A 16,075-nucleotide genomic window follows, 5' to 3' on the forward strand; every position below is an offset into this window, starting at 1 on the left:
TTAAGAAACCCAGTGTGAGTTGTTTGTGCTTTGAGTCTGCTTTTTAGGTTAAACAGTCAGAAATCCGCCCAGGATTTGAACCCCGAACAGCCCTTTTGCCTTCCCTTCCTTATCACTTGTTTTATTTATATATTTACTGTATTTCTATACCAACCTTCTCAGCCCTCAGGCAACTCAGCGTGGTTTACAGAGGCAACAATTCAATGCTCAAGAACATCATAAAACATTTAAAACATTAATACATAGTATAAAACCATAACAAGACTAATAAAAACATAAGCCATCTGCGTTTCCAAATTAAAAACAATATCCATCTCGTCGTCCAGTCGTTCCAAGTTCATATGTCTTCTATATTGCATTTTCAGATGCTTGCTCGAACAGATGCTTGACTCTTTTCCGGAATGTTAAGAGGGAGGCAGAGGCTGGATGGCCATTTGTCAGGGGTGATTTGAATGCAATATTCCTGCTTCTTGGCAGGGGGTTGGACTGGATGGCCCATGAGGTCTCTTCCAACTCTTTGATTCTATGATTCTAGGGGGCCAATCTAATGTCCCTAGGAAGGACGTTCCATAGCCAAGGGGCCACCATTGAGAAGGCCCTGTCTCTTGTCCGGATGCCTCTTTCACACACTAAAGCGAACTAACACTGAGACTTTCTCATTCTGTGGCCTACCTCACATTGAGGCCTTTCTCCCATTGAGGCCTCTCAGACTGAGGGTTGTCTCAGACTGATGCCTCTTTCACACACTAAGGTGAACTAACACTGAAACCTTCTCATACTGAGGCCTACCTCACATTGAGGCGTCTCAGACTGAGGATTGTCTCAGACGGATGCCTCTTTCACACGCTAAGGTGAATTAACACTGAGACCTTCTCATATTGAGGCCTTTCTCCCATTGAGGCCTAAAATGATCCTATCCTGGGGTGTGTGTGCTTGTTTTTGCAAGATCTATCAATTAGTGGGTCTGTAGACCTCACTACCTCTGAGGATGCTTGCCATAGATGCAAGCGAAGCGTCAGGAGAGAATGCCTCTAGAACATGGCCATATAGCCCGAAAAAACCAACAACCCGGTCTGTAGATAGTTTGTAGGTTGTGTTTTCCTGGTTTCCAACAGAGCTCACAAGCTCTGAGGATGCCTGCCATAGATGCAGTTGAAATGTCAGGAGAGAATGCTTCTGGAACATGGCCATATGGCTCGGAAAATTCACAACAAACTAGTGATTCTCGACAATGCTTTGCAAATGTGTGTCTCAGCAACAATGCAGAGAGGAGGCCCTTGGGGCCCGAAACTGGCCTCCTTCCACCTTCTAAAAGGCCCTTCCTCCCCCTTTTGCAGCCCCTTCTCCGGTTTCGGTGCCCCCTTCCCAACAAACTGGTTTGACCGGCTGCATTCCCTCCGTCAAAGGCAAGCTTCGAACCCATTTTGCCAAGAAAAGTCCCTATCTTAAGGTGGAAAGGAGAGCCGATATTGCATCCTAAATAGTGAAACTATCCTCAGTGGAAACTTTGCAGCCAAGCCAAACAATTTGGGGGAAAAATGATAGGAAATTAGGGGAAAATTCCTCTCCTTTTGTCCTTTTCTCTCTGCGGCCTCATTTGTTTGGGAGCCGTTTGACCTTGGCCACTGTTTGCTTTGGGGAGAGGAAAGTTTGTTATAGGGTCCTTGAGTCCGAGGCGGATGGGAAATTCTTCTGCAGAGAGAGGCAAACATTCAGTGATAACGGAAAGGCATTCCTTATCATTGGGGAAAAGGCAATAATAGAAAGAGGAGGAGGAGGAGGAACGCAGGTGGAGGGTCAAGGGAGGCCTCTGGCCCATTAATTCGAAGCTTTTGTGTTGTATTGGTTTGGCTGTATGCTGCTTTGAGTCTCTTTTTAGAGAGGAAAAGCTGGATATAAATATAAATAATATTAATATTAATAATATTTATATTCTTATAATTAATAATATCAATATTATGGATATTAGTATTATTTATTTATTTATTTATTTCACAGTTTTGTATACCGAGCTTCTCAACCTCGTTGAGGGACTCAGCCCGGTTTACAGCCATAAAAACATATACATTCATTAAAATATCATATATCACAAATTACACATCAACTTTAAAATATACTAAATATAAAACTACTACTATTATTAGTAGCATTGCATATTTGTATGTAATATTATACTAATAATATTAATAATGCTAATATATAATACTAACATTAATAGTAATTATATCCATAATATGGATATTAGTATTATTAGTAGTAACATTGTATATTTCTATGTAGTATTATACTATTAGTATTATACTACTAATAATAATGCTAATATTAATACTAACATTAATATTAATTATATCCATAATATTGATATGAATATTATGGATATTAGTATTATTAGTAGTAGCATTGTATATTTCTATGTAGTATTATACTAATAATATTAATAATGCTAATAGTAATACTAACATTAATAGTAATTATATCCATAATATTTATATTCTTATTAATAAGAGTATCAATATTGTGGGTATTATTAGTAGTAGTTGCATTATATATTAGTATATAGTATTATACTAATAATACAAAAATAATATTAATATTAATATTGTTATTATTAGTTGTAGTAGTATAACAATATTATTTATTTACTTTATTTAGTTACCTTATTTCTATACCGCTTTTCTCAGCCCTCAGGTGACTCATATTAATGCTAATATTAATGCTAAAATTGATAGTATTAATAATATCAACAATATTTCTATTCTTATTAATATCAATATTATGGATATTACTAATATTAGTATAGTAATATTAATAATATCTGGGTTGTTGTAGGTTTTTCCGGGCTATACGCCATGTCCTAGAAGCATTTTCTCCTGACGTTTCGCCTGCATCTATGGCAAGCATCCTCAGAGGTAGTGAGGACCTCACTACCTCTGAGGATGCTTGCTATAGATGCAGGCGAAACGTCAGGAGAAAATGCCTCTAGGACATGGCCATATAGCCCGGAAAAACCTACAACAAACCCAGTGATTCCGGCCATGAAAGCCTTCGACAATACATTAATAATATAAATAATATTAATATTAATAATGATAATATTAATACTAAAATTAATAGTATTAATAATATAAATAATATTGCTATTCTTATTATTAATATCAATATTATGGATATTATTATGGATATTATTAGTATTATATCAGTATTATAGTCTTGATATTATAGTATTGTTGATATTATAGTATTGATATTATTATTAATAATAATAATGAAACTTTGGCATTGAATGAAAAGTATTGAGATCTGGGTTCGAGCACTGGGTGACCTTAGGCGAGTCACACTCAAATGAATGGCAAACTCTCCTCTGCACAGATCTTGACAAGATCTAAATATAGAGCAATGGCAGTTAAAGTAGGGGCAACACTTTTGGGAGTGTCATTTCCATATTGTTCAGCAGAGGGCAGCAGAGGGCTAGCCTTTGGAGTGCTTGGACTCTTTTTCAAGGCCACCCCTGGAGGCAGGTATCATAGGAAGGTACACAGCATTGTATTTCTGCAAGGCACCACCAACACACTTGGGCAGGGAAGGCTCAAAACCCTGCAAAACTACACTTCCCATGATTCCATAATAATCATATTAACCGTACAATATACATTTTATTTATTACCTGTCTCTCCTTGCATCTTGAGACAGGTAATAAAAATGTGTAACATCATATTCATATTATTTATTTATGCATTTATTCATTACGGGCCACAAGTTGCAAGGAGAGGCAGGTTTTATATTATAATAAATGAATTATAATAAATTGTATGTATTACCCTCTCCTGATGCCTCCAATATATAGTTATATTATAATACATATGTATATGTAAGTTTATATTTTATATATACAAATATATACAAGGGCCGTTCATTAAAGCTTTCCCCTGACCCACTTCCTGTGGACTGAGAGCAATGAGACTTGGCCCAGTTCTGAGTCCTTCTCTCCATGGGTGCCACCTCAGGACACACACTTCTCCCATCTTTTGAAGCAACCGTAAACACCTCGCTTGTAGAAGTCAACAGGTTGCTCCAAAAGCCATGTTGAGACTTTGGAAATCAGACTCTCGTCACCTGAGAAATGTTTCCCCTTCAAAAATAACTTAATTGTTGGAAAGAGGTGGAAGTCTGATGGTGTGAGGTCAGGTGAATCAGGGGGATGCCCCAGTGATCCTGGTCCCCTTTGCTAGGAAATCCATCCATCCTACTCTGTGCTGGTCCCAAAATACAGTGAGCATGACCTTGCCTGACGAGAGTTGGGGACGTGCCTTCTTTGGAGGCGGTGAGTCAGAATGCTTCCATTGCATCGACTGGACTTTGGTCTCAGGATCAGAGTGATGGACCTATTTATTTATTTACTTTTCTTTTATACCACTGTTCTCAGCCCGAAGGCGACTCACAGCGGTTCACAAGGCACAGAACATAACAAATTCAACACCAATACAAAACAATCAGTAGCCTAATCTAATACGCGGTTAATACACAATTACTAAGATAAACCATTCACTAGCATTAAGTCAATAAAAACATGATCCAGATTCGTCATCCATTGTTCCATTCCTATGTCATTACCAGTATAGCACTGATTATTCGAACGCCTGCACAAATAACCAGGTCTTTACTTTTTTGCGGAAGACCATTAGCGATGGTGCTAATCTAATCTCTGTGGGAAGGGCGTTCCACAGCCGGGGAGCCACCACCAAGAAGGCCCTGTCCCTCGTCCCCGCCAGCAGTGCTTGTGAAGCTGGCGGGATCGAAAGCAGGGCCTCCCTGGAAGATCTCAAAGTCCTGGTGGGCTCATAGGCCGAGATGCGGTCGGAAAGGTAGCTTGGGCCGGAACCGTTTAGGGCTTTAAAGGTCAACACCAGCACTTTTAATTGAGCCCGGTAGCAAGTCGGCAGCCAGTGGAGTTGGCGCAACAGGGGGGTTGTTTGCTCCCTGCGTCCTGCTCCTGTTAGTATCATGGCTGCCGAACGTTGGACTAGTTGGAGCTTCCGAGCTGTTTTCAAAGGCAGCCCCACGTAGAGAGCGTTGCAGTAATCTAGGCAGGATGTAACCAGAGCGTGGACTACCGTGGCCAAGTCAGACTTCCCCTAGCTTTCATCTTGTGAATGAATGAATGAATGGTTTATTGTACAGTGCTGCAGAATTTGAAGAGGCACGAATGGAGGCCGAAAGAGAGATACATGCTAAGAGGAAGGTGCGTAAAGCCAACCCCGACCGGGACCGCCTTCCACCTGTAAACTGATGTCCTTACTGTGGGAGAAGATGCAGATCACGAATAGAGCTCCATACTCACTTACTTAGGCGATCCCTCATCCGAGGATGATGGTCCTCCAAGGTCAGTGTTCTGTCGGTGGGTCCGTAGGTGACCTGCATGTTCTCCCGCAGTGAGGGCATTGGTTTCCAGGTGGAAGGCAGTCCTGGTTAGAGTTGGCTTGATGCGCCTTCCTCTTGGCACGTTTCTCTCTTTCACCTTCCATTCGTGCCTCTTCAAATTCTACAGCACTGCTGGTCACAGCTGACCTCCAGCTGGAGCGCTCAAGGGCCAGGGCTTCCCAGTTCTCAGTGTCTATGCCAGAGTTTTTAAGTTTGGCTTTGAGCCCATCTTTCAATCCCTTTTAGGGCTCCATAGTCACCTACGGACCCACCGCCAGATACTACACTTGGAGGACCATCATCCTCAGACTACAAGGGATCGCCTAAGTAAGTAAGTAAGTAAGTGAAAAATAATAAATAATAAACTTTGTATTGTCGAAGGCTTTCATGGCCGGGATCACTGGGTTGTTGTAGGTTTTTCCGGGCTATATGGCCATGTTTTGGAGGCAATTTTTCTCCTGACGTTTCGCCTGCATCTATGGCAAGCATCCTCAGAGGTAGTGAGGTCTGTTGGAAGTAGGAAAAATGGGTTTATATATCTGTGGAATGACCAGGGTGAGACAAAGGACTTTTGTTTGCCATTGAAATCCACAAGCATGTGGACAATTTCAACAGAAAGGAAGAAACCATGAAAATGAACAAAATCTGGCTACCAGTATTAAAGGACTCAAAAATCACAACAGCAAAACAACAGAGGGGAAACAAACAGGCACATAAAATCACTCTCAACAAGGGATTCCCCCCAGGCACTTCCAAGCCATTGAATGCTAATCAAGGTGATCAGCTGAAACATTCACACCCAGCCCCAGCAAACAAACGTCCTTTGTCTCACCCTGGTCATTCCACAGATATATAAACCCATTTTTCCTACTTCCAACAGACCTCACTACCTCTGAGGATGCTTGCCATAGATGCAGGCGAAACGTCAGGAGAAAAATTGCCTCCAGAACATGGCCATATAGCCCGGAAAAAACTACAACAACCCAATAATAAACTTTATTTATACCCCGCCACCATTTCCCTAAAGAGGACTCGGGGAGGCTAACCTGAGGCCAAGCCCAAAGATACAATACAACAAAATACAATACAGAATGCAGACAACAAAAATACAAACAGTAGCAAAATAAAATAAACAAAGCAAATAAACACAAGAAAAAGTCGAACAGAATTGGATTATATGAGTCTAGAATGCCATATAATCCAGTTCTAAGAACATGGTAATAATAATCTGGATTCAGAAAGTGTATTTTAAAAAAATATTGTTTTATAGTGTATTAGCGGTCCCCTGCCACACGTTGCTGTGGCCCAGTCTGGTGATCTAATGAAAAACTGTTGGTTTCTAATATATGTAATGTCTTTATGTTCGTGGGTAAAAAGTATTTCTTTCTGTTTCTTTGCCAGTGTTGATGTGGAGATTGTCTGGTTTGCCTACTCTGAAACATGCAACATATCATTGTCCTTAGGGGTCCCTTTCAAATCTTTGATACTGCATCTGTCATCTACATATATGTCTGTCTGTGAATGGCTAGATGGCCCTTTGTCAGGAGGGCTTTGATTATGTTTTCTTGCCCTGGTGAAGGGAATTGGACTGGATGGCCTTAAGGCCGCATTTCTCAACCTGGGAAGTCATGCGGGTTCTGTGTGGGAAGTTTGCCCCAATTGTATCTTTGGTGGGGTTCAGAATGCTCTTGGATTGTAGGTGAACTACAACTCCCAAACTCAAGGTCAATGCCCACCAAACCCTTCCAGTATTTTCTGTTGGTCAAAGGAGTTCTGTGTGCCAAGGTTGGTTTCAATTCCATCGTTGATGGAGTTCAGAATGCTCATTGATTGTAGGTGAACTATAAATCCCAGCAACTACAACTCCCAAATGTCAAGGTCTATTTTCCCCAAACTCCATCCGTGTTCATATTTGGGCATATGGAATATTTGTGCCAAGTTTGGTCCAGATCCATCATTGTTTGAGTCCACAGTGCTCTCTGGATGTAGGTGAACTACAACTCCCAAACTCAAGGTCAATGCCCACCAAACCCTTCCAGTATTTTCTGTTGGTCAAAGGAGTTCTGTGTGCCAAGGTTGGTTTCAATTCCATCGTTGATGGAGTTCAGAATGCTCATTGATTGTAGGTGAACTATAAATCCCAGCAACTACAACTCCCAAATGTCAAGGTCTATTTTCCCCAAACTCCATCTGTGTTCATATTTGGGCATATGGAATATTTGTGCCAAGTTTGGTCCAGATCCATCATTGTTTGAGTCCACAGTGCTCTCTGGATGTAGGTGAACTACAACTCCCAAACTCAAGGTCAATGCCCACCAAACCCTTCCAGTATTTTCTGTTGGTCAAAGGAGTTCTGTGTGCCAAGGTTCTCTGCTTGCAAGGAGCACACCTGCCCAGGAGAGAGAGAATGAGGGGGCGGGGCCTCATTGAGGAGTGGGCGGGGCTTGTGTGGAGTGGGCGGGGCTTCCCACCTGCACTGATGTGCCTCTTCCTTCTCAGCTCAGAGTTAGTTGGCTTTGCAAACTTTGCAGACGCTTCTTCACCTTTGGCTCCTTCACTTTCTATGGGGAGGACCCTGTTTGGACGCTCTTTGGGGCTGTCCCCATGGATGCCCTTCCTCTTCATCCAGGTAAGACCCTAATGGGAAGGTTTGGGGGTTCCCAAGGAGCCAGAAAGCACTCTGTGCATGCTCAGAGGCAACTGGAAACTCCCTTGGAGGTCAAAATACACAATTTGAATGGAAGGGGATCCAATGAGAGCTAATGGAGAAGCAGGGGTACAGCTTTTGCTCCCCAAAATAGCAAGCAATGCTTGGAAAAGTTCCTATTTTCCTGGAAAAGTTACTTTTTTTGTTTGGGAGCTGTCCTTCAAATGCTGTTTTAATGTTTGCGCATTGGTATGTTTTCAGTTTATATATACACCAGATAGCAAAAATAATTGCTTTAAAGTCAAGTTGAATTGGTGGGTGTGGACCTTGTCAAACTATATCTCCCAGGCTTCCATCGCATTGATCCTAAAGTTGTGTCAAACTGTATCATTGATTCTAAAGTTGTGTCAAACTGTATCAGCCCTTCTCTCTTGACTTTCCCTTTTCTGCCTTCATAGGGTTTACTATGTGTTTTGGGGACCATCGAGGAGGCCCCGTGCCAGCCAGGCTTCCTTTCAGAGAACTACGTCTTCCACGTCCCGAGGGTGGACTTGGAACGGAACCGGGTCTTGGGCCGAGGTAAGATCGAGAACCCCAACTTTTTCCCCGGGTTCTGGATTTGTCGTCCGTCTTGCGTCATCCTTTTGGGAGTTTCCCTATGGGAGTTTCTCTCCTGAATTGTATTGACCCCGGTCACCCATGAAAGTCATGATGATGATGATGGTGACGATGGAATTGATGACAATGATGATGACGGTGATGGTTTGCTCACCAGTTTCAAGCCCCCAGTTTCTATGGGTCTCTTCCAGTTCTGCTAGGCTTGGATCCATTATCATTATTATAATATATTTATATCCCACTTTTTATCTATTCATTGAGATCAATAATAATTGTATACTTAGTGGCTTAGGCTGTTATTATATTTATATCCCACTTTTATGCCTTCATTGAGACCTTATGCAGCTCAGGCTATTATTATTATTATTATTATTATTATTATTATTATTATATTTATATCCCACTTTTATCTATCCATTGAGACTTCAAGTGATTTGGGCTATTATTATAATATTTATATCCCACTTTTATCTGTCCATTGAGACCATAAGTGGCTTGGATTATTATTATTATTATTATTATTATTATTTTCCACTTTTATCTCTTCATTGAGATCTTATGCAACTCATGCTATTATTACTATTATTACTATTACTATTATTATTATTATTATTATTATTATATTTATATCCCACTTTTATCTGTACATTGAGACCATAAGTGGCTCAGGCTATTATTATTATTATTACTATTATTATATTTATATTTTTCCCACTTTTATCTGTCTATTGAGACCATAAGTGGCTCGGGCTATTATTATTATTATTATTATTATTATTATTATTATTATATAGAATTATATTTATATCCCACTTTTTTCTGTCCATTGAGACCACAAGTGGTTCGGGCTATTATTATTATTATTATTATTATTATTATTATTATTATTATATTTATATCCCACTTTTTATCTGTCCATTGAGTCCATAAGTGGCTCGGTTATTATTATTATTATTATTATATCCCACTTTTATCTCTTCATTGAGACCTTATGCAGCTCAGGCTATTATTATTATTATTATTATTATTATTATTATTATTATATAGAGTTATATTTATATCCCACTTTTATCTGCCCATTGAGACCATAAGTGGCTCGGGCTATTATAATAATTATTATTATTATATCCCACTTTTATCTGTCCATTGAGACCATAAATGGCTCGGGCTATTATTATTATTATTATTATTATTATTATTATTGTTATTGTTATCATATCCCACTTTTATCTGTCCATTGAGATCATAAGTGGCTCGGGCTATTATTATTATTATTATTATTATTATTATTACTATTATATCCCACTTTTATCTCTTCATTGAGATCTTATGCAGCTCAGGCTATTATAATTATAATTATATTTATATTTATATCCCACTTTTATCTCTTCATTAAGACCTTAAGTGGCTCAGTCTATTATTATTTTTATTATTTTTATTATATTTATATTTATATCCCACTTTTGGGGTCCCTGGTGGCGCAGCGGGTTTGCTCCCCTCCCTCCCTTATTTCTTTCCTTCCTTCCAATCTATTGTGGAGCCAGGGCTCACCCTCCACTCTGTTTTGGTTTCAAACTGCATTGGTCCTCCAGTGTGGAAGACGTTCCAAGCTATTTGTGGATTTCCTTCCTTCCTTTTTTCCTTCCTTCTTATTGTGGAGCCAGGGCTCACCCTCCACTCTCCTTTGGTTTCAAACTGCATCAGTTCTCCAGTGTAGATGCACTCAATTTTGATGTATGTCATGCCATAATTTCCAAAAGAATTGGGAGCTGGGAAAGGGTTAACTTGCAGGTGTTTTTCCGCAATGCAAGGTGGGGCCCTTAAGAAAGAGAAAGAAAGGGCCTGTCTCAGCTTGCAAAGCAGGGCGGGTTTCTGATTTGCTCATTTGAACTTTGCCAGTCCTTCTGTGCCGGTTACCTGCCTGCCGTATTTCCAAGGCTTATCACATTCTTTGCTGTACAAGGCCGAGCCTGTTTTGTGTCAATAATAAAGCTCCGTGAATCATTTACCTGCTGCCCTTTGCTGCTTCCTGGTTGGGTCTGCACCAGCGCTTTCAAAACAGTGTATTGGACAACTAGGCACAGCCAAAGCCCTCTCGACAGATGGTCATCCATACTGTTTCGAAGACTCCAGGGAAGGAGACTCCACTGGACTTTCAGGGAGTCTCTACTTCACTAGAGTTGGAAAGGACCCCCAGAGGGCATCTAGTCCAATCCCCTTCAGCCAGACAGGAAGTCACAAACAAAGCCCTCCCAACAGATGACCATCCAGCCTATCTTTTGAAGCCTCCAGAGAAGGAGACTCCATTAGATTTGAAGGGAATCTATATTTCACTAGAGTTGGAAGGGACCCCCAGAGGGTATCTATTCCAACTCCCTCTCCGCCAGGCAGAAAGTTACAATCAAAGCCCTCCCGACAGATGACCATCCAGCCTATCTTTTGAAGCCTCCAGAGAAGGAGACTCCATTAGACTTGAAGGGAATCTATATTTCACTAGAGTTGGAAGCGATCCCCAGAGGGCATCTAGTCCAACCCCCTCTCAGCCAAGGAAGAAATCATAATCAAATCCCCCCAAAATGACGACCATCCAGCCTTTGTTTTGAAGCTTCCAGGAAAGGAGACTCCACTGGATTCACAAGGAGTCTATACTTCACTAGTGTTGGAAGGGACCCCCAGAGAGCATCTAGTCCATCCCCCCTTTCAGCCAGATGGAAAGTCACAATAAAAGCCTTCCCAACAGATGGCCATCCAGCCACTGTTTTGAAGCTTCCATGGAGGGAGACTCCACTGGACTCGCAAAGAGTCTATATTTCACTACAGTTGGAAGGGACCCTCAGAGGGCATCTAGTCCAAGCCCCTTTCAGCCAGATGGGAAGTCACAATTAATCCCGATAGAAGTAGGGGCACTGCTATATCCCATGAAGTGGATCTAGAAGACATGACACAATAATCAACTGTAGGTCATAAGAAGCATACAGGAACCATTTCCAAACTTTGTTTATACAGCCAATATATATTATTTATTATTATATTTATTAGTACTCTATTTGTTGTATTCCTCACCCCTTGACGGAATATTTCCTGTTGATTTTTGCATTGCAAAACCAGCGTGAAAAGAGTAACGCGATGGAGCCACTTCCCATTTTGGGACTGAGTCACTCTGCTCCTGGCGTTATTGATGATGCCTTCGGGATAGTGGTCATTTCCGGCAGCAATATTTCTCATTTGGGTGACTTGATTTGGTTCAGAGAGTGCATTCACGTTGGGCAATTGGTACCATTTGACCCCAATTGATCTGCCCTGGCTGATAAATTCTATGCCACCCTGGGAGCTGTGGTTTTCCAACACCTGTCACCTCCACTACAACTCCCACGTTCCCATAGCATTGGGGGTTATTGTGGAGTCAAACTGCATTCATTCTACAGTGGAGATGTGCCCAGGGAAAGCTATGGACCTTGAGAAACTGCAACTCCCGCACTCCCATAGCATTGGGGGTTAGAGTAGAGTCGAACCGCATTAATTCTACAGTGGAGATGCACCCAGAGAAAGTAATGGACCTTGAGACACTACAACTCCCATGATCCTATAGCATTAGGGCTTAGATTACCGTCAAACCACATTAATTCTACAGTGGAGATGTGCCCAGATAAAGTTATGGACCTTGAGAAACTGCAACTCCCACACTCCCATAGCATTGGGGGTTAGAGTAGAGTCGAACAGAATTAATTCTACAGTGAAGATGCACCCAGAGAAAGTAATGGACCTTGAGACACTACAACTCCCATGACATTGGAGCTTAGAGTACCGTTGAACCGTATTAATTCTACAGTGGAGATGTGCCCAGAGAAAGCTATGGACCTTGAGAAACTACAATTCCCATGCTCCCATAGCATTAGGGCTTAGAGTACCGTCAAACCACATTAATTCTACAGTGGAGATGCACCCAGAGAAAGTTATGGACCTTGAGAAACTACAACCCTCAGGATCCCATAGCATTGGGGGTTATACTACGGTCGAACCACATTGATTCTACAGTGGAGGTGCACCCAAAGAACACTGTGGACCTTGAGAAACCACAACTCCCAGGATCCTATAGCATTGAGCCATGGCAGTGAAAGTGGTGGCAAACTGCATTCATTCTACTGTGTCAAGGCAGGAATAGAAACAGATGGCAAATGGAAAAGGTGAGCAGAGGAGGTGAAGAGGTGGGTTCAATGGAGTGGAAAGAGCTGAGGAAGGTGGAAATGGCGCTGTTGTTTGCGAAATGGCAGCTTCTGTTCCTATTTGCCTCTTTTGTCCTCGTCTGCCCTGGAAGCAGAAGGAAAAGGAGAAGGGAGATGTCGCAACCTTTTTGCAAATCTCACCTCAATCCATAGTTATTTCAAGACCAAAACGGCTCACCTGGGCCAACCTTTCCTTGTTCTGTCCTTTTGTTCTGCTACAATGGGTGTGTCTATACTGTAGAATTGATGCAGTTTGGCACCATTTTCACCGCAATGGCTCAATCCTTTGGGAATCCTGGGAGTTGTAGTTTGATATCCTTTGGCAGAAGAGGTTAAAGACTATTATTATTATTATTATTATTATTATTATTATTATTATTATGGCCACAATATAACCCCCTTGGGCTCTTTTCTTAGGCCCTCCTCTCACACCATCCTATCCTTCTCTTTTCCCTTCCCTCCCTCTTTCTCCTTTTCTTCCTTCCTTCCTTCCTTCCTTCCTTCCTTCCTTCCTCTCTTTCCTTCCTCCTTCCCTCCTTCCCTCCCTCCCATCCTTCTTTCCCTTCCACCCTTTTGTCCTTCTTTCTCTTTCCTTCCTCCTTCCCTTCCTTCCTTTCCTTCCACCCTTCCATCCTTCCTTCCCTTTTGTCTTTCCTTCCTTCTCTCTTTTCTCCCTCCCTCCCCTCCCTCTTTCTCCTTCCATCCTTCCTTCCTTCCTTCCTCTCTTTCCTTCCTCCTTACCTCCCTCCTATCCTTCCTTTCCTTCCACCCTTTTGTCCTTCTTTCTCTTCCTTCCCCCTTCCCTTACTTCCATTCCACCCTTTCATCTTCGTCCTTCCTTCCCTCTCTCCCTCTCTCCCTCTTTCTCCTTCCTTCCTTCCTTTCCATTAGTCTTCCCTTCCTTCTCTCTGTCCCTTACCTCTTTCTCCCTCCCTCCATTTCCTTCCACCCTTTCCTTTCTTCTCTTTCCTTTATCCTTGCCTCCTTCCTTCCTTCCATCCATTCTTCCCTTCCACCCTTTCATCCTTCCTTCCCTCTTTCCTCCCCTTCCCTCTCCCCCTTTCCTGCCTTTCATCCTTCCTTCCTTCTCTCTGTCCTTCCTCCATCCCTTCGTTACTTCCATCCTTCCCTTCCACCATTTCATCCTTCCTTCCGTCCTTTTTGTCCTTCCTTCCTTCTTTCTTCCCTCCCTCCTTCCATTTTTCTCTTTCTCCCTTCCTCCTCTCTTCCTTCCTTCCTTCCTTACTTCCTTCCTTCCTTCTCTCTTTCATTCCTCCTTCCTTCCTTCCTTCCTTCCTTCCTTCCTTCCTTCCTTCCTTCCTTCCATTCTTCCCTTCCACCCTTTCATCATTTCTTCCATCCCTTTTGTCCTTCCTTCCTTTCCTCTCTCCTTCTCTCTCCCTCTTTCTCCTTCCAACCTTTCTTTCCTGCCTTTCATTCTTCCTTCATTCTCTCTTTCCTTTCTCCTTCCTTCGTTCCTTCCATTCTTCCCTTCCACCATTTAATCCTTCCTTTCGTCCCTTTTGTCCTTCTTTCCTTCCCTCTCCCCCCCCTTCCCTTGCTCTCTCTTTCTCCTTCCATTCTTCTCTTCCTCCCTTCCTCCTCTCTTCCTTCTTTCCTTCCTCCTTCCTTCCATCATCGGGCATCCGGTCCTCCGAGCAGGGAGTGCTTGCATGCAGCCCCCAAGTTAGAAAGTTTGCCCAGACCTGGTATAAAAGGACAACAATATAAACATTATTAAAGTACTACTACATCAAACGGCTGGCATATAGATCTTGCCTATTATTGTTGTTGCCTTTCGTTCTGTTCCGTCTTTCACCCCATAGGGATCATATAACACAACCTCCTGAGAATTGAGAAACTACAAATCCCCTGATGCCATGGGCATTGGGCCAGGTGGTGTGAAAGTGGCGTTAAACTGCATTCATTCTGCAGTGTAGATGCACAAAGCAATGAGTTGTAGTTTTGCCGGGTCTGTCACCACCTCTGCCCAAGAGTGCCAAACTGCAATTCCCAGGACCCCATAACATTGAGCCCAGGGCAGTTCAGGTGGGGTCAAAACTGCATTCATTCTGAATGGGTCCTAGGTGTGAAAGTGAAACCCACGGGATTTTTCGGTCATTCATCACCTGGATTTTCTGAAGTTTGTTTGTTTAACTTCTGGTCCGGAATGATGATGACCTCTGTGACTGTGGAGAGACCTAGAGAGAGCAAAGGAAGGACGCGAAAGTCCCGACCCTTGTCCCCGTCCCAAGTTATTCAGACCTATGACAACACCTGTCTGATTCAACCCGAAGTGAAACTCAGGTCTCGTCACTTGGAAAGTCAGAGTGAAACCGCCAGGTGAGCTCATTGTCCAAACATGGGCTTCCTGCAAAGTTAGTATATTGATTTTGATTCTGTTTTTCTTACCACCTTATTTTTCTTTTAGCTTTCATACTGTACTTTTTAAACTTGTCCAAAGCGTGGGATTTACCGCCATGAGACCCCCCTCCCCCCACAGAGTATAAAATTAATAATAATAATAATAATAATAATAATAACAATAATAATTTTTTTAAAAAACCATGTCAGACACTTGGGAAGTGTCCGACGTGTGATCCAATACAACAGACAGCAGAGTGTCTGCTGTGGACTCATCTTGTTGTATTTCAAATAATAATAATAAAAATAAAATAAAATAATAATAATAATAATAATAATAGCTATTGTTATGCTCGTTAAAGTAAGGTCAAACTACATTCATTCTGTGCTGTAGATGCACTCTAGGAAGGACTAAATTCTATTTTGCTTTTATCTCCTACTGAGATAACTGAGAGCTGTTATGTTGTTTTTCTTCTTGTTTTTGTTGTTATGGCCATTTGTTGGGAGTACTTTGATTGTGCCTTTCCTGCCTGGAAAAATGGTTGGACTGGATGCTCTCTGAGGTTCTCTTCTAACTCTAGGATTCTATGATATCTATCTATCTGTCATGGAGTTGGACTCGATGGCCTTTTGGGTCTCATCCAACTCTAGGATTCTCTCTTGTCTATCCACCCATCCACCCATTTATCCATGTCTTAGGGGGTTGGACTGGATGACCTTTGGGGATCTCATCCAACTCTAGGATTCTGACTGTCCATCCATCCATCCATGTCTTAGGGGGTTGGACTGGATGGCCTTTGGGGTC

The 16,075-nt window shown here is 41.9% G+C and overlaps 1 protein-coding gene across 1 annotated transcript in view; it reads left to right on the forward strand.

The window, feature by feature from the left end:
- The first annotated feature begins 7,914 nt into the window (after nucleotides 1-7,914).
- LOC132783300 (B-cadherin-like) overlaps nucleotides 7,915-16,075 on the forward strand; it is a 43,147-nt gene continuing 34,986 nt past the window's right edge. Inside the window, exons 1-2 of the mRNA XM_067471075.1 lie at nucleotides 7,915-8,047; nucleotides 8,524-8,644. Of these exons, the coding sequence (XP_067327176.1) occupies nucleotides 7,982-8,047; nucleotides 8,524-8,644 (187 nt within the window). The 5' untranslated portion in view covers nucleotides 7,915-7,981. The remainder of the gene's footprint in view (nucleotides 8,048-8,523; nucleotides 8,645-16,075) is intronic.

Source organism: Anolis sagrei, chromosome 8, assembly GCF_037176765.1.
Source record: "Anolis sagrei isolate rAnoSag1 chromosome 8, rAnoSag1.mat, whole genome shotgun sequence".
Classification (NCBI taxonomy): Eukaryota; Metazoa; Chordata; class Lepidosauria; order Squamata; family Dactyloidae; genus Anolis; species Anolis sagrei.